The 23,326-nt window shown below is 37.7% G+C and overlaps 1 protein-coding gene across 2 annotated transcripts in view; it reads right to left on the minus strand.

The window, feature by feature from the left end:
* The window catches only part of SEC23A (SEC23 homolog A, COPII component), a 65,960-nt gene extending 48,840 nt beyond the window's left edge, over positions 1 to 17,120 (minus strand). The window contains exons 1-7 of one of the 2 annotated variants that reach the window (XM_027111103.1): positions 17,026 to 17,120; positions 11,212 to 11,453; positions 9,513 to 9,570; positions 9,223 to 9,309; positions 7,757 to 7,993; positions 4,100 to 4,179; positions 3,180 to 3,324 (exon numbers count right to left, since the gene is read on the minus strand). In XM_027111103.1, coding sequence (XP_026966904.1) covers positions 3,180 to 3,324; positions 4,100 to 4,179; positions 7,757 to 7,993; positions 9,223 to 9,309; positions 9,513 to 9,570; positions 11,212 to 11,432 — 828 coding nt within the window. In that variant the 5' untranslated portion in view covers positions 11,433 to 11,453; positions 17,026 to 17,120. Of the gene's footprint in view, positions 1 to 3,179; positions 3,325 to 4,099; positions 4,180 to 7,756; positions 7,994 to 9,222; positions 9,310 to 9,512; positions 9,571 to 11,211; positions 11,454 to 16,320; positions 16,464 to 17,025 lie in introns of those variants that run through there. The other variant, XM_027111102.1, reaches the window with a different exon arrangement.
* Positions 17,121 to 23,326: the final 6,206 nt, after the last annotated feature.

Below are 23,326 nucleotides of genomic sequence, written 5' to 3' on the forward strand. Positions count from 1 at the left end.
TGCAGAAGTCCAGCATCAATCTAATGAATATAGAATAAAAAAGAAAAAAAGAAAGTAAGCTGAAGAATGACAGAAGTCTTAATGAAAGGACCTACCAACAACCAAACATAATTAATGAAAAAATAATCAAACCTAAACACAACCTAATGAAATTTCAGAACTCTAAAATTAAAGAGAACATTCTAAAAATGTTCAGTGGGAAAAATAAGTTTCCTGAAAAGGACTAAGAATGAGACTACATCAAATTATCCAATAAACTATCTGTTAGAATACTAGCGAGGAATGGCTCAAAGATCCTATTGAAGACAGGGACCCAAAGTACAAATGAAGTGAGAGGGAAAAATTAAAAAACATTTTTAGACATGCAAGAACTCAGAAAATTTATAATAAACAAAAGAACTGAGTACAATCCAAAAGAAACAGGGAATCTAGAAAAAAAAAATTTAAAGGTATCCTAAGACTTTAATACATGAAAGATTCCCCAGCAAGCAGCAAAACTGCAATTACAAAGAATTACATCTCCTTCTCTATGTGTATAACCACTCTATTCCACAATTAACAATATTTATATATCATATTTGAAATGCTTTTATTTCTAATTTCTATAAGCAGTTATTGAACAAAAATACACAGTGCATTTTCAAGCTACATTATAGCTTCAGAAAAGAATGTCAATGATATATATTTTGATGATAATTTTAAAAATTCATGATTAACAAATCTAGGCAAGAGCAAGGAAAACTGCCTTTTACTTTTCATTTTTATACATCCTTGCATATTTGAATGTTTTTATTAGGTATACTTATTACTTCTATAACATTCTTAAACTAGATTAATAAACAAATAAAAATACTGTTTTCATACTGGGTATCATCCTGATGAGGTAACAGCAGTCATGTAAAGCTGAAACATCAGTAAAGAACAAGAACAAATTAAAGTATACAAACCACACACCTTCATACCTAGAACTCAAAAAGCATTCAAACTTCAAGTTACTTATAAGTAAAAAATAAATAAATAAACACTAAGTCCCAGTGAGCTATCTCCCATGCAAGCCTTCACACAAGCAAGGGCAGTTTGGGGAAAAGTACAAGGAAGAAAGAAGGAAGCTAGCAGCCAGCATAGAACAACTGCCAGATTCAAATGAAAACTTATTAAGGGGCACTAAAGAACAGCAAGAAAATAATCAAGAGCATGAAAACAAAATAAATAAGAATAAAAAATCAGAGATAAAGTGGTTGAAATAGAAAACAAGCAAAGATCCAATTTATGTATAATTGGAGTTCTTAAAGAAGATAAACAAAACAATGAAAAAACTAACACTTAAAACTGTAATACAAGAAAACTTTATAGAAACAAAATACTTGAATACACATATAGAAAAGGATCACCAGGCACTAGAGAAAATTAACCCACAGGACATACTAGTAATACTCCAAGCAAATGATCAAGTAATTTACAAGGGCAAGAGAATTAGGCTGGCATAATTGCATAAGCTCAATCTACTCATGATTAAAGATCAGATAAACCCAAATTGAGAGTCCTTCTACAAAATAACTAGCCTATACCCCTAAAAAGTATCGTCATGAAACACAAAGAAAAACTGTGGAACTGTTCCAGAATAAAGGACACCAAAGAGACATGACAAGTGAATACAATATACAGTATTATTAGGATAACTGGTGAAATCTGAATAAAGTTTAAAGATTAGAAAATAGTTTTATATCAATGTTAATTTCATGATTGTTAAATGAACTGTGGTTATACAAAGGAATGTTCTTATGTAATTAAGAAATGCACACTAAAGAACTTAGAAGTAAAGGGACATCACATTTGTAACTGACTTTCAAATGGTTTTTTAATATTTATATGTGTGTAACATATAAATAGATACCTATATATAGCTACATCTATATTTATAGAGAGAGCACACTATATAAATATCTGGAGAGAGAAGGATAAAGCAAATGTAATAAAATGTTAACATCTGAGGAATCTGGGTGAAAGGTTTAAAGGAATTCTTTGAACCATTCTTGTAACTTTTCCATATGTTTGGAATTATGTCAAAGTAGAAAGTTAAAAGAATAAAAACTGATAGTAACAGATAACTCACCGTAAAAAATAGGAAACCACGAATCCACAGTGATATTAATAAATGAATAAATTGAAAGTTTGATGAGGAATAGGATATTTGCATGGTTTCAAAGATCCTCACCATCTAATGTTTATTAATTACAAAACGAGGGGAAATAAGAGTAATTTTACAGTGGAGAAACCTGGCAGACACACCTTAATGAGTGATCAAAGTCATAATCATCAATAATGGGCAAATGAAAATCATGTGCCACCTGAGAGGATACAGTAAGAATAGACCATTACTTCTGTGATATTCCTTCCAATGATGCAATACCTCAATCTAATTGTGACGCTACATCAAGACAAACCTAATTTGAGAGACATTCTATATACTGGCCTGAATCTTCCAAAGTGCCAAGGTCATGAAAGTCAAGGAAAGGCTGAGGATCTATACCAGACTAAAGGAGACTAAACAGACATAACCACTACATACATGCCTCTGAATTAAATCCTTTCAGTAAAAGAAATTATTGAGATAACCACTGAAACTTGAATGAGTTTTGAGAATTAGATGGTAGTAGTGTATCAGTGTTATGTATTGTATAATACATCAGTGTATGTATCATATATTTCAAAACCTGACTTTGAAAGTTGTATTATGGTTATGTAGGAGAATATCCTGGTTTATAGGAAATACAACTAAAGTATTCAAGGGGTTGGTAACATCACTTCAGCAACTTAATCTCAAATAGTTCAGAAAAAAAGTCCTTTGCAGCTTTTCTATAAATTTAATAACATTTCAAATTTTAAAAAACATTTTTTAAAAAACTCTTCTAATTACAAAGCTAATATATGTCAAGTGTAAAATTTTCAAATTCTACTTAAAAGTAAAACTCTCCTTAACCCACCACTGTTAACAATTGGGTAAATATCCCTCCAGAAGCCTCTCTATACACAAAAGGATATACCACAGATCAAACTTTAAATAAAATCACATATGCGCTGTCCTATGACCTGATTTTTCCACCCAACATTATCTTGTACATATCATTCCATATACACACATACACATTTACATTCCAAAACAAAACTATTGTCACTACCTCAAGTAGTCCTACAGCTATGGAAAGTGCCACCCCAGAGGAACGCAAAGGTCTCTTTCCCTGTGGTACAGGCCACGGGTCTCGCTGCAGTTCTCCCAGAAGATCTGTGAGATTCATGTCTATTTTCTGTACTGGCTGTAAGAACCTGCAAAACAAAATTAAATAAAAATCCATTTATAAATGTTTGTGGGTGAGGGTTTAAGAAACAAATTGTCCACTTTCTTAAAAATAGAGAAAAATAATTTGAATACACATTAGAACAATGGTTCGCAAACTTTTGTGTACATCAAAATTGGTGGGAGGGTTTGTTTTAACATAGATTGCTGGTTCCAAAGTTTTGCTTCAGTAAGTCTGGGGTGGTGACCAAAAATTTGCCTTTCAAGTAAGTTCCCAGGTGATGCTGCCCACTGGTGAAGAATCACACTGAGTACAACTACTATAAATAAAACACTCAAACCAAGTATTACTTTGAGACTGCATCTTCCTTTTACCAATCTAGTAAGTTTTAAGATTACTGAATTAATTATGAGAAGATACATTAACTCAGTTTTAGTAAGACCACCTCTGATTAGTAAGTTTAGTGGAAAAAGCTACTACAAGGGTAAGGAGGCAAAATGAAAAGTTTGTGGGGCACTATTTTTGCTTGGCTGCCTTCAACTACAAAAATTAAGTTTTTCTGAACTGAGAAAATCAAGAATATATCAAAACTAAAGAAACTCCTTACACTGTAATAATGAAAAACCAACCTTTTCAGCGATGTGATTCTACCTCAACTCTTTAAAAAGTATACTAATGCAATATTTATATTCCTAAAAATGTTTAACAATATAGTATCACTGAATCCCTACATTCAAGTTAAGGATATAGGATGCTTAAAATAGCCACATGAATTGTAAAATTCTCTTTGCCGTATTTATTACCTATTGGAAGGAGGTGGCTGCTGTACCTGAGGACCACGTGTTGCTTGAGTAACTGGTACTTTAGAGAGCCCCAGCATTTCCTGTAAAGAGATTATTTTTGTGATATCCATTTAATTACTCCTACAAAGATGTATCAAATATTTATGATATGCAAGGTGCTTCTGTAGGCATCAGGAACACAAAAATAAAGAACACAAAGTCTCTTCCCTCAGAAAGCAAAAGTTCTAGTTGGGGAGACTGTCAGGTAAACAGTAATACAATGAAATGATCATCATACAACAGCAAAGTACAAGGTGCTATGTGAGCAAAAAAGAGGGATACTAGCTCAGAAATACTTTATTTCTAATTAAGTAAAAATAAGTTACTGTGTAACTTGAATGTCTATATTTCTTAACTTATCTTCATTCATTCCTTTCAGCAACTATATCTCAATGTGCCAGGTATCTAATGTTGAAAAAAATATATAGTCCCTGACCGTATGGAAATTTATATCTGGTGAAACAGACAAGAGTTAAATCATTAGCTAAATAAGTGTAAAATTGCAACTATAATAAATATAAAGGAGAGATACAAGGAATTGTATTAATGGGGTTTATAAGGTACACACACCTTGTACGTCTATTCTTCTTAATTTTCTGACTTAATGCCTAACCAAACTGCCAGTTTTGTTCTGAATTTTAGATGTATGCAGAATTCCTCTCTAGATACATGAAAATAATGTTATTTTACTAAAATTTTCTTGAATCTAGAAATGCTTAATCATAAAGTAATAGAATAAAAGTATATAACAGAAAATCAGAAAGTCTAAAGATTTGCAAATATTGAACCAATCCTGCAGTATTTCCTACACTGCTAGAATGATCAGCAACTTTTTACTGAGGACTTATGTGCCAGATTCTGTGCTAAACTCTTTGTATATACTATTTCCTCACAAAATATAATGAAGTAGATTTTTAAATTCCTGCCTTGCAAATGAAAACTGACACTCAGAAGGGCTAAGTAACTTGCCTAAGGTTACAAAACTAGTAAGTAGCAAAGCAAGGTATTAATCTAGATTTTGCTATGAAGCCCTGAAAGAGTTTACACTATACTGAGTGTTCTCACTTACATTATTTCATTTAGTATTAAAATAAAATAATCTGGTAAAATAGGTATTGTTTATTCCTTTCCATAGAAGAGGAGAAAACAAGCAAAGAGATCAGCCCAAGATCACACAACTAGAAGAGTTTAAGATTTGAATCCAGAACTATTTGGGGAACAAAGACCAGGCTCTCTTCAACAAGATGGGTAGAGAAGGAAGATAAAAACATTTTGATGGAGAAAAAAATTTAGTTTGCATGCATTCATTGTTTCAAAAAGGCAGATGTTTTATGTATTACATATATATTACATAATTTAAGTAAAATGCATTCTACAATCAGAACTAGAAATAAACTACCTTAAATAAATTTACAGTTTAAAAATAACAGTAATAGCAAACATCTAAAAGCACAATCCATTTAATTTTCATGACTGCCCTGTAAGATACATACTATTATTATCTCCCTTTACACATGAAAAAACTAAGGTATGGGCTTCCCTGGTGGCACAGTGGTTGAGTCCGCCTGCCGATGCAGGGGACACGGGTTCGTGCCCCGGTCCGGGAAGATCCCACGTGCCACGGAGTGGCTGGGCCCGTGAGCCATGGCCGCTGAGCCTGCGTGTCTGGAGCCTGTGCTCTGCAATGGGAGAGGCCACAACAGTGAGAGGCCCACGTACCGCAAAAAAAAAACAAAAACAAAACTAAGGTACATAGAGGTTAAAACTTGCCCACTCTCTGTCTCATGGAAACAAGTGATCCTCCCCTTCAAGGTACTCTGCTTCTTATGCTCTTGAAGGAATCCCTGTCATGTTTTGTGAAACCTCACTCTCCTCATCTCACTCTTCCTTTCACTCACCATCTTTAGTCTCTTTCTTTTTGTGTATAAACACATTCAAGTGTCCCTCCTAAAGTAAACCTCTTTAACTCGGTCCTCTCTCTCTCAAACTTTCACACTATCTCCTTCCCTACCTTCAACAACAAACCTCTTGAAAGAACACAGACTCTAATTTTCCCCACTTCCTCAAATCTTAATCACTACTATGATTCACTACCATATTCACTGTTCATTCATCCTCCCCCTCCAAACCTGCATATTCCTCCAGTATTTTCTGTCTCGGTTAACTGCAGCACCACTATCCTAGTCTGCTAAGCTTCAAATTAGTCATCCTCAAAATCTTTTTTTTTTTCATTTTGGGCTACCTGGATGCCTCCAAAGTCTGATTTCATATCTGTCGACTTTATACCAGGCTTATCAATCAAGGTAATTTCTCAACTGGGGGTTGTATAAGAATCACTTAGAGGGACTTCCCTGGTGGCACAGTGGTTAAGAATCCACCTGCCAATGCAGGGGACACAGGTTTGAGCCCTGGTCCGGGAAGATCCCACATGCCATGGAGCAACTAAACCCGTGTGCCACAACTACTGAGCCTGTGCTCTAGAGTCACGAGCCACAACTGCTGAGCCCGCAGGCCTAGAGCCCATGCTCCACAACAAGAGAAGCCAACGCAATGAGAAGCCTGCGCACTGCAATGAAGACTCAACACAGCCATAAATAAATACATAAATTTATTAAAAAAAAAGAATCCGCCTGCCAATGCAGGGAACATGGGTTCGATCCCTGGTCCGGGATGATCCCACATGCCTCAGAACAACTAAGCCCGTGCGCCACAACTACTGAGCCTGCACTCTAGAGCCCACGATCCACAACTACTGAGCCCACGTGCCACAACTACTGAGCCCACGTGCCACAACTACTGAAGCCCGTGAGCCTAGAGCCCGTGCTCGGCAGCAAGAGAAGCCACTGAATGAGAAGCCCACGCACCGCAGCAAAGAGTAGCCCCCACTTGCTGCAACTAGAGAAAGTCTGTGCGCAGCAACGAAGACCCAATGCGGCCAAAAATTAATTAATTAATTAATTTTAAAAAAAGAATCACTTAGAAAGTTTTTCAAAACACTTACATAAACAATCTCTACCCTCTCAACTATCTTCCAGTTGAAGCACATATTCACTCACTCTCTTATGATCTATCAAAATCTCTGGACAGAAAAAGATTTTGAAAAATACACCAAGATGATTCTAGTATGTTACACATAACTCCCTGCCTTGGAAGACAAAGCTTCAATTTGCCCCAAAGATAAAAATGTCCTAGTGTGTGAAAAAATATATATACTCGTGGTTCACCTATTAACTCTCAAGCCTTAAAATATGTACCCTTGCCAAAAGTGTTTTTTTCCTAAGTGAGATGTAAAGAAACAAAAGCTAAAATTCTGTGGTTACCTTCTCTCAGTCTTCAGCATGACTCTTCTATAAACCTTTCAAATCTCTAGTAAAATAGCTTCAGTTTCACTCTAAATTTTAAAGATACTTCAAAAGTGAAGGGTCTTCAATCTCTACGATAACAATTTAAGGCAAATGAAAGAACGCTGAGGCCAACACTAAATTTAAAGGCTTTGTTATAATACAATTATATTAGTCATTCATAATATTTTCTAGAAACGTATATCTAGAAGGCATTTATAGACATACATAGAGTGATGTGCACAAACAGGCTAAAACTACCATTCTTGTTGTTTACCTGCAGTTGTTTGGCAGACAGATCTTTTGTTCCTCTGAAGACATAGCTTTTTGAAATGCCCTCACATCCAAGTTCATGAACCTGCACCATTCTCCCAAAAGTAATTAGGCCAACCAAAGCTGTAGGTGGTAAAAGACTTAATGACATCTGCATAGATTCTTTCAGGGCTTGTAAGTCTTCATCTTCCATGCAAGTATCAACCACATAGAGGAATATCAAAGGCATCTGAGGACCACGCTTTTAAAAAATGTTGCAATTAAAAAAAAATGTTTTAAAAGTATTAACACTTCAGCACAATACACAGGATAATCAATAGAGGACTAATTAAATAATTTACAATACATTTACACAATGGAATCCTAATAAAGCCATTTCAGAAATGAAACAGGTTATATATGCATGGAGAAATATCCAAGACATCATCAAGTGAAAAATTCAGTTTAAAAACATTATTTATAATTACATGAAGGAGATTTTCACTTTCAATTTTACTTAACTGCATGAGGTTTCATTTCTTATAATAAGCACTTATTTCTTTTAAAATAAGAAAATAGTAACTATAAAGCTTAAAAGCAAAATTAGGTTATTTTTATAAAATAATTATCTAACCCTGAATTGGATTATAAGAGAACTGGAAACTAGCCAGAGTGGACAAATTACTGACTGGCTCAGTGAACCATATTCTGGTTTCTCTACAACATTCATAAAAAATATTACCTTAATACTTAAATATGTAAATAACTATGTAAAGCTGTTCAGAAAGGGAAGAAAAATGATTTTCCTAACAAGGGCCAATGCAAGAGTAATTTCATCATTAGACTCGAGCATCATACTGACCAAGTATTTGTAATTGACCTTCCAACTACAAAGCAAAATTGATACTTTACTGTTTATTGATCTATTTGGTATAGCAAACCACACCACCCCACCCAATACCTTGGCCACCTTTCAAATAACTACAACAGAAATTACCTTACTCAAACTGACCTTGACAGTTCTTACCTTTGAAATTCTCAATCAATTCAATGTGAGAATCAAGAATGATGCCTTTTGGGCTTCCCTGGTGGCGCAGTGGTTGAGAATCTGCCTGCTAATGCAGGGGACACGGGTTCGAGCCCTGGTCTGGGAGGATCCCACATGCCGCGGAGCAACTAGGCCTGTGAGCCACAACTATTGAGCCTGCGCGTCTGGAGCCTGTGCTCCGCAACAAGAGAGGCCGCAATAGTGAGAGGCCCATACACCGCGATGAAGAGTGGCCCCCGCTTGCCACAACTAGAGAAAGCCCTCGCACAGAAATAAAGACCCAACACAGCAAAAATAAATTAATTAATTACTAAACTCCTACCCCCAAAATCTTCTTAAAAAAAAAAAAATGATGCCTTTTAAGTCAGCTCAATTGAACAGTTATTTTGGTATAAATTACTGGATATTTTAAATTTCTTAAAGAGTTACTCTTATGTTCTTACCAGAACTACATATTCAATGCTAGAAAACTGAGGTAAAAGTTCAGCAGGTTGATTCAGTTCAGATATACCAGCGTAAGTAGGTGGAAACTGCAGGTAGAAAAAAAAAATTTTTTAATAAATTATTTGTGTGAAATTTTAAACTGAAAATAATTATTTCCTGATCATTTAATTATTAAAGAAGATAGTTTCATCATATATAAAGTTATTTCATCTTTATTTTTAAATATGCATCTTTCTGCATATTTAGAGCAGTATTATAGCATTAACATCTGCAACAGGGGTTTTCTTACCTGATTCCTTTGATAACAAAAGTTGCAAGCCCAGAGTTTTGCTCGATAATCCACTTGACTGTTTTAAGAAAAGATACAATAGCTCATGGTTCAGTTAAATTGTACAATAATCCTAATTTCAATAAAATTAATTTCTTTCTGAAAATGAATACATTCAAACTGATATCAAAGCAATCTTTAAAAGCCATGTATTTTTAGGTGTTTTTTTTTCTCCAAATGGCTCAGTAACTTCTAAACTCAGATCTAGAAAGCATTAATTCAATAAAAATATATTTACTGATGCCATTATTCTAGGTGCTGATAAAGAAGTAAACAAGATCATAGGTCCCTGCTATCACAGAGTTTATATTGTAGAAGAGAAAGACAATAAACAAGTAAACGCATAAACACAGAAGATACTTTTAGATAGTGATAATAAAGATTAAATATAACAAAGCAGGACATGAGAATGTATTTGGGAGGGCTACTTTAAAGGAAAGCCTTCATTAATAAACAACTGAAGGACTTCCCTGGTGGCGCAGTGGTTAAGAACCCGCCTGCCAATGCAGAGGTCACGGGTTTGATCCCTGGTCCAGGAAGATCCCACATGCTGCGGAGCAACTAGGCCTGTGTGCCACAGCTACTGAGCCTGTGCTCTAGAGCCCGTGAGCCACAACTACTAAAGCCCGCACGCCCCAGGGCCCGCGTGCCACAACAAGAGAAGCCACAATAATGAGAAGCCCGCGCAACACAACGAAAAGCCCTCTCACCGCAACTAGAGAAAGTCCGCGTGCAGCAACAAAGACCCAAACGCAGCCAAAAAAAATAAACAACTGACATGTAATCAGAATGAAAAGAAACCAGTCACAGGAAAATCTGGGGGCAAAGCAATCCAGGCAGCACATATAGCTATTGCACAAAGTCTGTGGTAGAAGTAAGTTAGGTATATCCAAGGATAAGAGAGAGGGTAAGGTATAATGCAGATGAAAATAAAGAAAATGGATGATACAAGATGAAGGCAGAAATACACAAAGGATAGATCATATAGGGTTTTATAGGTCTTGATAAGGGCTATGGATTTTTCATTCCAAGTGTAATAAGTATCTATTGAACAATTTTAATAATCTGATATCCATTTGTAAAACTCTAGCTTCTGAGTGGAGAAGAGACTGCTGAAAAGCAAGAACGGAAACAGGAAGACCAGTTAGGAGGATAATGAAACCATCCAGGAAAAAGATGGTATATTTTGAAGTACCATGTTCTAGCAAAGAGTAAGAGACAGAATCCTGATTGTTCTGGAGATGGAATTGACCAGATTTGCTAGTGGACTGAGTGGAGAGAGAGGGAGCAGAAAGAGGAATAAAAGTTAATTCTTGAGAGTCTGGCTTATGTAACAAGAAATCATAACATTTTTCAAACACCATACCCCTCAATTATGACCTTTCAAATGACACAAGATGGGTTGATTGCCAGCATCAGTAACTAGAGAATACTGATAGAATCTAACAGTTTACACAGTGACAACTTTGCATTTGGTTTCTTATCAACTCTCTACAACTAGAATGATCCTAAGATTTTATAGCTCTTTGGATCTGACTACCTTAATTTGAAAAAATAACTATAATCAAAAACAAAGATATTCTTATATAAATGAGCAAGAAAGAAACTACATTTTTTTAAAATCATAGTGACATTAGTTTTTTCCATATACTTTAATTACCATAAAGGATTCAAAACTGCACGGCAAGTGGTCCTACTACACAGAACAGGTTCATATTGAATGGGTGGCAAATCTGGTCTCTCCTTCAGTGGTGTAAATAAGGCTGCTACTGGAACGACCATTCTTGTAGCTTCCAGTCGACTTGATGGCCAAACATTCCAACTAAATCGGACTCCATCTCGTTCTTCATTTTGTTGGATGAATTCCAAATAGGTTGTCATCGTAGAGCTTGATTCTTATTTCTGTAAAACAATTAACGGATATTTTTAAATCCTCTTAAGAAAATTCAAAATAAGTATGTTTTTCCCACTTCCAGCAATATTAATCCATTAGAAATCATAACCAAATGAAAATATTTATCTCAAAAAAAAATTAGCAAACAACAATGACCACAATTATAACAAAATAATGAATGGCTCTACAGAACCCAATGCATATTAGGCCCAATGAGAGGTATTTTATCGTTTTTTATTCACTCCCAAAAAAAACTATGGCAAAAAATAATAAATAATAAAATAGATGTCCTATTGATTTAAGGCAAAAATGGGGGAAAATCTAGATCCTAAGTTTTCCGTATCAGCCTTGTGAGTTACATTATTCTAATACATAGATTGTCAAAAACATTAAATTCTAAAACTCACATGCTTTTCTACCCAGAAAGTAGTAAGTTTCCACTAAACTTGCTAGAAGAGAATATTTAAGGGTGCAAAACAAAAATATTTTTCTAAAACTAGGTACTTCTATTTTAGACAGGTAATTTTTTATCATGCATCATTTAACCTCTCTTGCAGACACTTAATTCAGAATACTTTTAACATTCCAACTTAAGAGAGCATTTTAAACTCTAATTTGAGATATATAATTTCAATATAATCATTTAACTTTACCACTGGAAGAGGGAGATGCCACTCTGGTTAGTGCCCAGTATCAAGAGACATCTCCATCTTGTTATTCTTTAGCTTCCTGACTAGGATGCCAGCTCTCCTACCTGGGAAGCAGTTCTATCTATCTCATGCTCTCAAAATGCAACAGTGGTTAGTGGTGGAAGGAAACTGTAAAATTTAAAGGTCTGAGAAGATAGAATTTCAAGTACTATGTGGCTGGCTAAAAGACTTGTGGGAGAGATGAATGGCATCAAGAACCGAAGAATTATGAAGGTAGGGTGCCAACAGAGGCAACATGGATGCTGAAGTAGCTAAGAACAACAATGGGATGAGGAGCTGATTTTAAAATGTAAGTAAGGGAAGAAAAGGTATTATTAGATATAATAACAATTTTAATTTTAGAAAAATGTCCAAATATATTTTAGTAATACAAATTACAGAAAGCGAAGCTTAACAAATCTGAAGTATCTTAAGCAGCTAAGACCTTTCCCTTCTCTAAAAGAGATGTTATATGCCAAATATATCTCAATTAAAATAATAATAAAATAAAAATTAAACACTGTATTTCCTCCCATCAGAATTTCAGAGACAGCTAAGGAATTTTATGCTATTCAAAAGCAATCGTGTATTTTTCAAAGATTGATAAAGGGTAGGGAGAAATCCTAAGATATCTAGATTTGTTTAGAAAAGATTATCTTAAAGCTAAATACAGGAGACAGCTTTGAGAAAGATAATACGAGCTTTCAAGAAAAAGTGGCTGTTGAAAGATAATGATAAAACAAAGGTCTGGGATAATCAGAGAGGAGTTAGAAGATGCCAACCTCAGTTTTAACACAGGCAACAATAAGAGGAGAAACAACCTCCTCTGGGAGAGAAATGGTTTTTAGCAACAGCTTCCATGCTACAGATGTGAGTATAAATTCTAGGAGTATGCAATCCCTCCCATTATCTCTACAGAACATAAAGCAAATGAAGTTTTCTGTTTATTACTTAATTGCATCTATAATCTGAGATACATCTAAAATGCATCACCAAAAAGCATCAAAAGACTATTAAAATATACTCAACCAATCAGCGTTGTTCATTTGAACGACAAGACACAAAAAATGTTTTAAGTGACTATTTTCTCAATTCTCCAAGAATAGTATATAACTAGTACTTAGGTATTTGTCATATATTTTCTTAAAAATGGATGAAGTGAGCCTGTCACCTGCAAAACCATTCACAGTATTTGTTGCCAATGATAAAATCTGAGCTTTCTCAAATTTAAATTAAAACATTAAAATTTTTTAAAACTTGTATCTAATACCATGAGCTTCACAACTTCCTAATATGTAAAGATTTTGCTGATGAGACCAGTAGTGATAATAATATGATTTTTTATATATTATATAATGAAACATGCCAACATTTGGAAGATACACATTATTCAGTGAAGCAAGAGCTCCCAAATGATCTTTTCATGATGTTACAAAATCATGCATGGGTAAATGATCCATTCAAAGTGTAGGACAGACCAATGGGTTATAATGCAATAAGTACAAAAAGTTCATTTTTAAGGTTTCAGACTCCACACTGCAATTAACCCTTGATTTCTTAATTAAAACTGTCAAGTTTGGGTATAGTATCAAAGAATATGCACATTTTTTAATACGAAAAAGCTATTAATATTATCTCTCCTTTTTCCAACTACGTACCTATGTGAAGCCAGACTTCCTTCACACAATTCAACCAAAACAACATATTACAATAGACTGCAAAGCAGTAGATATAAAAATCTATCTGTCTTCTATTAAGCCAGATTTTTCTTTTTTTTCTGCATCCTATAATACTCTTAAGTATTATATGCTTTATAATGCTTAAGAGTATAAAGAGGTCTTGGGACTTCCCTGGTGGTACAGTGGTTAAGAATCCTCCTGCCAATGCAGGGGACACGGGTTCAAGCCCTGGTCCAGGAAGGTCCCACAGGCCCTGCCCGTGAGCCACAATTACTGAGCCCGCGTGCTGCAACTACTGAAGCCCATGCGCTTAGAGCCCTGCTCCGCAACAAGAGAAGCCACTGCAATAAGAAGCCTGTGCACCGCAACGAAGAGCAGCCCCCACTCGCCGCAACTAGAGAAAGCCCGCGCAGCAAGGAAGACCCAACACAGCCAAAAATAAATAAATAAATTTATAAGTGCATCCATTCTTTAAAAAAAAAAAAAAGAGTATAATGAGGTCTTGAGAATCACCTCCTTAGGCCTCTGGGGCTTAATTCAAAATCTGGGAGCCTAGTAGAGAAAGGCTCTATGAAACTTAGCATGAAGACATCTACACACAGGCAATACCCAGATTTAAGTTTCTACAACAGGTAACAAACCTGGATTGTAACTCCACATCCTTACTTTTTATTGAGACATACTAAATATCACCTGAGTGATATTTGAGTACAATTCCCCTCTTCTTCCTCACTCTTTTTCCTCTCAGTCTCTCTGCTCTAAGATTATATTTGTTCACTAAATCACACTTATTTCTTACCTTCTCACTTTCCAGCAGTGGTTTGAAAAAGTCCCACCTGTTTCTTCTTAACTGGTCCAATTACATAGGCATGCAAAACACCCCCCCAACTTCCCTCACCTTTCCAAGGGAGAAATTACTCAATCTTAAAATCACTCATTCTAGTACAAATTTTGCCAGGTTTGGTCCCATAGTCAACAATAGCATATCTGAAATAAAGTCCTGTTACAAACCAGCTTTTTATAAAATGGCATTATTTGATAAGCATTCTCTCCCCTGATATTATGTTTGTCTAAAAGCATAAAACTAAATAAATACGATTCAAACACTATATTAGGATGCAGACTTAATATACTAGGTGTTATATTTTTTTTTAAGTGGCACAAACACAAAAGACCATTCTAAAGAAATGTCTCATTTTTCAGCACAACTTATAATCATTGGGAGTTACCTTAGTTAAATACTTACTCATGGTATAACTAAAAGGAAAGAAGCATTAAGTCACTTTAACCTAGAACATCAGATATGTGCCCACAGTATTTTAAAAGGCTTTACCTATTCAATAATAATTAAAAGTTTTTAAATATTCCGATTTTAGCCCATTTATAGATAACTAAGTGCAAAACATTGTAAATTGCACGTAAAATTTGAGTTCCTTCCAATCAGATATATTTGTTAACAATTATATGTGCCTCTCCCACTTTTCTGTCCTAAAATCTTCAATGAAGTGTCTTCAACTACGTCCCATGACTAGATTTATCATATTGGAAAAATAGCTTAACCCCTCTGATCCTCAATTTCTCATCTGTAAGATCAGGGGTTTGGGTTAGAAAACTACAAGACCCCTTCTAAATCTAAAATTCTGAGCCTATTAAAAATGACTGGAATTCCAAAATGATGTCCATTAGACTACTGGAGAAGGGAGAGAAGGAAGACTTAACACGCATTTATATTTAAATCTAAAACTTCTTTTAACCAAGTTAACTTGGCTAGTTATCCACGACTTTGAGGGGTGTAACTTGAGTAAGTTCACGTGAAAACACGAATTCAATTTACTCAATCCAGTGATTACATGCAGATTTAACTATGACTTTTCCCTTCCCACCAGAACGGGAAAACACTTAGGGCTGAATGAAGTAGGTACAATTGGTCTAATCTGATAACTGAAGTCTACTTGTAATCAAGGCCCAAGGTGTTAGCTATACCTGGCACTTTTCTCCTTATCCCCTTTAACTCTCAAGGCCGAACTACGGGTGACGAAGTCACCTCGGTTCAAAGTCTAGGGCTCTTCAGCTCAGGCAGGGAATGAACCAAGAAGTCAAAGTACCTAGAAGCGGTGGTGGGGTGGGGAAGGCAGATCGGCCGGGAGCGGAGGGTGGGGTGCTGTGGGAGATGCCCAAACTGCTGTTTTTCACCCGACTCCCATCTTTCGCACCTGATACAGGGCAGGTGGGTGAGGGGGCCAGGTTCCCAGGCCCAGAGAGAACTAAGCAGAGGGTGGTGGGTGAGAGGGTGACAAGTTCAGGGTTCCAGGCAGCCCCGCCGGGCCGGCTCGCAGCCCCGGCGCACCCCGCCTGCCCCGGGGCACCAAGACGGCAGAGCAGGCACGACCCTTGAGACCCCTGCCCGCGGACCCGCCGCCGCACAGCCGCCCCTCCCCCGCTTCCCACTGAGCGCCCGCGGACCCCCAAGGGAGCCGAGAAGAGGCAGCCCTGAAGTGGATCCTTACCACAGTGCCACCACGTACGAGATCCGCGCCTGTCGCAGCCTCGGCCTTACAAAATCCGCCCTCTCCGCCGAGCCAGAGAAGCCGTGGCACCGCAATCAGGGACGGCGCCGCCCCGCCCCCGGCCTCGGCGCAGAACTCTGCGGGACTAACATGGCTGGTGCCGCTTCTGCCACGTCAAAGGGGGAGGCGGGGCGGGGCGTGAAGGGGCGTGAGGGGGAGGGACGGTTCTTGGGGCGGGGCGACCGGGCCAGGGAACTGAAGGGGAGGGTGCGGGACCAGGGCGGGGCGGGGGGAGGGGATAGGGAGAGCAAAAGGGAGGGGAAAAGGAGGGGACCAGAGCTGGAGGGGCGGGGTGACAATGCCAAACCTAACAGGGGTACTCAGGAGGGGCGGGGAGGGGAACGGGACCTGGTGGAACTGGAGCGCGAGGGTGGGGTGCGCCATGGCCCTCTGGTCCCCTCTCCCCGGAGCCATGGCGGCTCCCACTCCCCGCGGATCTCATGATATGTGACCTTCTGTCGCCAGACTCCTCAGCTTGCTGAGAGAAATGGAGGTGTCCTCTAGGAGAGTGGTCCCCAAACTTTCTGGCACCAGGGACCGGTTTTGTGGAAGATAATTTTTCAGGGGTGGAGGGGGAATGGTTCAGGCGGTAATGTGAGCGATGGGGAGCGGCAGATTAAGCGTCCATTACTCCTTGCTGCTCACCTCCTGCTGTGCAGCCGGGTTCCTAACGGGCCGCAGACAGGTGAGGGTGGGGGCTTGGGGACCCCTGCTCTAGGACATCCTCTCCTCTAGGGCCCGGGTTGATTCCAAGAAACACAGGCTGCATCGCCCCTGAAAAAGCAAAGTGAAAAGTTCGTTCTTTCACTTAGTGCAACAAACATTTACTGAACATCTATCTACTTTGTGCCAGGCACAGTAGCGATGCTGTGATATGATGTAGGCAAAACAGCCAAATGTCTGGTCTGGAAGAATTTATATACTATTTATACACTATTCATGTATTCCTAGTCAGTTTACCTCTTTCCTCCTACACTGCCTCTGCCACCTCTCCCCCTACACACACACACACACACACACACACACACACACACACACACACACACTACAACCTTTGGCTGATTAATCTTGATGTGTTTTCTGCTTCTCTTTCCAAGAAAAGAACTGAGCAAAATGGGACAGACAGAAACTGGTTGGAAAGGCATTCGAGCTTGGTGGTCTCAGGCAACCCCAACCTTCAGTGAGGGGTTGCTCACGGAATTATTTCCAGATAGGTCAACACCTAAAATCCTGCAAAGCTTAGCCCTATAAGCATTTTATGGAATAGAGAAAAAGATCAATTTTTTGTTCTTTCAAGCTTATATTCACAAGAAATAAGATATGCAGCAAACATATAATTTACTTCCTCTAAGATTGTTTTGTAAGGTAAAAGAGTATTAGTTTGCTTATCAAATTTTAATACAATCCTGAAGAGGAAATGGGAATCAGAAGCCAAAATTCTGTATAGGCCTGCAAATAAAGTGGGCTCAGGATACTACCTTAACAAGGATTCTTGGCTGAAAGTACAGCAAGTAAATAGCTGTAGACAATGATATAAAGGTGGAATAAGGACATTCGCAAAAAGAAACAAGATCTAGGAATGAGTAGGGTAAATAACACATAGATGAGAGGATCCACCAGGATCCTGGAATTCAGTGAGGAATACACCAAAGTATAGCACCTTCGGTAATTTCATTATTTTATGGTCCCCAGAAAGGGATCTTTGCCATCCAGCTCAATGAAGTCTAAGAAGTCATAATGCCTATGTATTCAGCTGAACAAAAGGCTTTTGTTTCCTATTACAATGAAATAAATGTTATGATGGGTAACAAATTCATTCATATCTGCCTTTATGTGCTTAAAGGTGAATGAGTTTAAGAATTTAACCTTTGTACATATCATCAGGATCTAGTAGACCCAAACTTTAGTTTTCTGAGATTTCCTCTTTTGGGAGTACTATTTGTAAGGATTGATTTTTTTCATGACTTTTATTCTTTCTTAAAGGTCTTCCAAAAAACAAAGAGAAAACTTATTTTTTAAAAAAATAGGATAAAACTTTCTCTATTTGCAGTGGTCATATGGGTCATTTGGACTCTTGTAAATCTAGGATACATCATGGAATCTTACTGATCTTATTTCTCCTATGTCCTGCAACATTCTCCTACTTCTTCATCCATGGAACTATTTCATCATTATCATTAATTGTTCCAAATCATGCTTCAAAATATACTAAAATTATAAGAAAATGGAAAATGATAGAATTACCTAAGATGATAGAATAGTGAAGTAAGTCATCACTATTGCATTATCCTTCAGTTTTCCTTTTGCAATGCTCAAAGTACTGCATCATCTTTCTAGATCTTTGTACTATGCTTTAGCTCTCATTCAATATAGTTGAGAATTCAGAATTCAGAAGATTAATGCAGAGATAGAGAACAGCACTCTAGACCCTAATAACCTTAAACTAGGAATCTTTAGATGACCACCACCTAACTGAATTTTTCAAACTCAAGAATTAATTAGTAAACAATATATTTCTAAGGACAAAAAGAAAACGTGGTATTCTCATCTACTTACTCATTCAAAAGGAATAACTCCATTCCACAAGATTTTGCAGCAAACATCTGGATAACCTCATTTGCTAAGAGTACATATGATAGTATTCTTTCACCTTTTATGATGTTTATATGGATACATTTACTTGATATGATTCTTAAGTGCACAAATGCTAGTGGCAGTTGTGTATACAAAGATGATAAGAAGGAAATAGATAATCTAGAAATTAAAAATTCTTTGAGTTGATCATTTATAAAACTAAAAATACAAATGTTTTGCAGCTAAGTAGCAAAGAAGATGGCTGTCCTCTCTTCAACAAAATGATGAGCCTTTAAATGTTTCAAAAAATTCTACAAGTCTTGTGTTTTGATAATGCAACTGCAAAAAGAATCAGAAGCAACAATAAGCTAGTATGCAGTAGTGATGTATTTGGAATCTGCAGTCACTATTTACAAGATGAGTATGCTCCAGACTCAGCATCATGGATAATGTGTAGGTAGTTGCATTTAGAGGACATTGCCCATTTTGGATATATCTTCAAAACCAGGAAAATATGGAATAAAAACTAGGGTTTTCTATGTTTAGATACTTACTTAAATGTCCAATAAAGTTGTTTTTCATTATCCCTTTACTCTATTTTTATAACAGCTTTATTGAATATCCCTTTACTCTAATGTGTATAAATTATTCATGAAATGACTTAAAGATATAAAAATTAGAAAGGATCCATTGGACCCAGATGGTAAATGGTAAAGACTAGTTTTTCAAATATACTGAAAGTTAAGAGGTTTCATCTGAGGAAGAATAGAGAGAGAATGGAAAATTTCTTTTTTTTTTTAACTGAAGTATAGGTGATTTACAATGTTATGTTAGTTTCTGGTTTGTTGTCAAGCAAAGTGATTCACATATATATATATAATATATACAATATATACCATATATATGTATATGTATTCTTTTGATTAGGTCAGTCTGACCTAAGAAAAAATTGGTAAGATTTATGTCAGAGAATGTTTTGCCTATGTTCTCTTCTAGGATTTTAATGGTGTCTTGTCTTATATTTAAGTCTTGAAGCCATTTTGAGTTTATTTTTGTGTATGGTGTGAGGGTGTGTTCTAACTTCATTGATTTACATGCTGCTGTCCAGCCTTCCCAATACCACTTGCTTAAGAGACTGTCTTTTCCCCATTGTATAGTCTTGCCTCCTTTGTCAAAGATCAATTAACCATAGATGTGTGGGTTTATTTCTGGGCTCTCTATTCTGTACCATTGATCCACATGTCTGTTTTTGTGCTAATACCACACTGTTTTGATTACTATAGCTTTGTAGTATTGTCTGAAGTCTGAGAGGGTTATGCCTGCAGCTTTGTTCTTTTGCCAGGATTGCTGGTCTTTTATGGTTCCATATAAATTTTAGAATTATTTGTTGTAGTTCTGTGGAAAATGTAACTGGTAGTTTGACAGGTATTGCATTAAATCTGTAGATTGCTTTAGGTAGTATGGCCATTTTAGAGAATGGAAAATTTATTGAGCTACTGAGAAAGGAGTCAGACTATGAATTGGAAAAAGGAAGAACCTCCAAAAACAGTATTTATTGGCTTTCATTTTTTAAATATTGATTTATTTATTTATTTGGCTGTGCCTGGTCTTAGTTGAGGCACACAGGATCTTAGTTGCCTTGTGTGGGATCTTTAGTTGCAGCATGTGGGATCTAGTTCCTTGACCAGGGATCAAACCCAGGCCCCCTGAATTGGGAGCATAGAGTCTTAACCGTTGGACCACCAGGGAAGTCCCTTTACTGGCTTTCTAAATTATAGACATCCCTGGACCAAGGCATTTTAGATCAATCTGTGAACCTGAAGGATTCTTGTTAAACATTTGCCAACATGCAACTGATTATAATTGTTTGCTGTCAGTTACACCACCTTGTGCAGGTCCTGGCACAAAATGATCGTTCCCTAAGTATTCTTGAATTGAGCATGAAAACCTAAACAATTATAAAACATTGTGTGTTTTTTGTATTTTTTTGTTTTGTTTTGTTTTGTTTTTTGCGGTACGCGGGCCTCACTGGTGTGGCCTCTCCCGTTGCGGAGCACAGGCTCCGGACGCGCAGGCTCAGCGGCCATGGCTCACGGGCCCAGCCGCTCTGCAGCATGTAGGATCTTCCCGGACCGGGGCACAAACCCACGTCCCCTGCATCGGCAGGCGGACTCTCAACCACTGCGCCACCTGGGAAGCCCCCAAACATTGTTTTTATCATCATCATTTTTACGTATTTGGATGGTAAAACTATAAAATCTGACAAAAGTTCCCCCCCGAAAAGGTCTTTTTTTTTAAAGCAAATACTCCTAAGATAATTACTTTTTCAAACTGGTATTCTTGAAAATGCCAGAGAATATTAAAAAGAGAAAGAGAGGGAGAGGTCCTGTGTTCAAATACCAGTTAAATTATGTAAAATAGGACTGTTGACTTGTCAATAATTTTAATATGCTAATATTCATTGTGAATATTTAAGAGTGGTATTTGCGTACATTTCCCAAAGATATTTGACCTTGGAACTTTTTTTCAGGGACTATCTGGGGGCAAGTATTCTAAACAACCTATGACTTTTTCTTCAGTCATTAATCATCTTAATCACTAGTTAATGTGTAACAGCCAGTATTTTCCTTCCTACTTTTCAATCCACAGATGTTTCTAAACTGGAGGTTCTAGTATTACACAGTCAGGTGAAGTATGATAATGCAAATTCCTTGGAATTTTATATGGTCAACACCAGATGGAGCTTTTGCCTCTACTTTTTGGTTTAATCCAGTGTCTGGTTTGGGTATTTTTTGTTTGTTTGCTTTTGTTTTTGTCCCCGCCCAGGGACTGACCCCCTGCCATGACAGTGAAAGCGCCAAATCCTAACCACTAGACCACCAGGGAATAAATAAAGCATTTGCAGTTTTTTCTAATATGGATTCTCTTCCATTTGTTCAGATAGTGACATTATAAGACACTAGCCAACTATTTTTGGACTACTCACTACAAAGAGTAATACTCAGCATCGGCAGAGTGTCAAGTCCATATATATGATATCTGTCTGGTGGTGTAGTCTGCACACACAATGACTACAATCATATCAGGTATAATAATAGTAAATAAGACTAATAAATTACACATAAATTCAACAACAACAACAACAAAAAAAACCCAATCAAAAAATGGGCAGAAGGGACTTCCCTGGTGGTGCAGTGGTTAAGAATCCGCCTGCCGGGCTTCCTTTGTGGCGCAGTAGTTGAGAGTCCTCCTGCCAATGCAGGGGACACGGGTTCGTGCCCCGGTCCGGGAAGATCCCACATGCCGCGGAGCGGCTGGGCCCGTGAACCATGGCCGCTGAGCCTAAAAAAAGAATCCGCCTGCCAATGCAGGGGACACTGGTTCAAGCCCTGCTCTGGGAAGATCCCACATGCCGTGGAGCAACTAATCCCATGCGCCACAACTACTGAGCCCATGTGCCACAACTACCAATCCCATGTGCCTAGAGCCCGTGCTCCACAACAAGAGAACCCACCGCAATGAAAAGCCCATGCACCACAACGAAGAGCAGCCCCCGCTCGCCACAACTAAAGAAAGCCCACGCGCAGCAACGAAGACCCAACACAGCCAAAAATAAATAATATAGGGACTTCCCTGGTGGCGCAGATGTTAAGAATCCGCTTGCCAATGCAGGGGACACTGGTTCGAGCCCTGGTCCGGGAAGATCCCACAGCCGCGGAGCAACGAAGCCCATGCGCCACAACTACTGAGCCTGTGCTCTAGAGCCCGCGCTCCACAACTACTGTGCCCGCGTGCCACAACTACTGAAGTCTGCATGCCTAGAGCCCGTGCTCCACAACAAGAGAAGCCAACACAATGAGAAGCCTGTGCAACGCAATGAAGAGTAGCCCCCACTCGCAGCAACTAGAGAAAGCCCGCGCGCAGCCACGAAGACCCAACACAGCCAAAAATAAAAATAAATAAAATAAATAAATTTTTAAAAATTTCTAGCTCTTGTTTAAACAGCAATTGCTTCTATTCCACAGAGTGCCCCACCAGTATTATACTCCAATACGATTTCATTCTGCCACTCTGACCAACTCCAGAATTATTACTGAGTTCATTTAATTGAACTAAACAAATGAAATCCTATGATCTGCTCTCAAACCATTTATAGCTAAAGGAACAAAACATGGTTATCTACTAACGTTTTTTTCCTTTTCTTTTTATCTAATGTTTATTTGATTTGTAAAGAACATAAGAATTATTAAAACCATGTAGCAAAGAAGGGAACTCCTACTTTAAAAGAAAGGAGCTCGGGCTTCCCTGGTGGTGCAGTGGTTAAGAATCCACCTGCCAATGCAGGGGACACGGGTTCAAGCCCTGGTCTGGG

This window comes from Aethalodelphis obliquidens, unplaced genomic scaffold, assembly GCF_003676395.1.
Source record: "Aethalodelphis obliquidens isolate GAN/ISIS:26980383/991018 unplaced genomic scaffold, ASM367639v1 scaffold10, whole genome shotgun sequence".
NCBI classification, from domain to species: domain Eukaryota; kingdom Metazoa; phylum Chordata; class Mammalia; order Artiodactyla; family Delphinidae; genus Aethalodelphis; species Aethalodelphis obliquidens.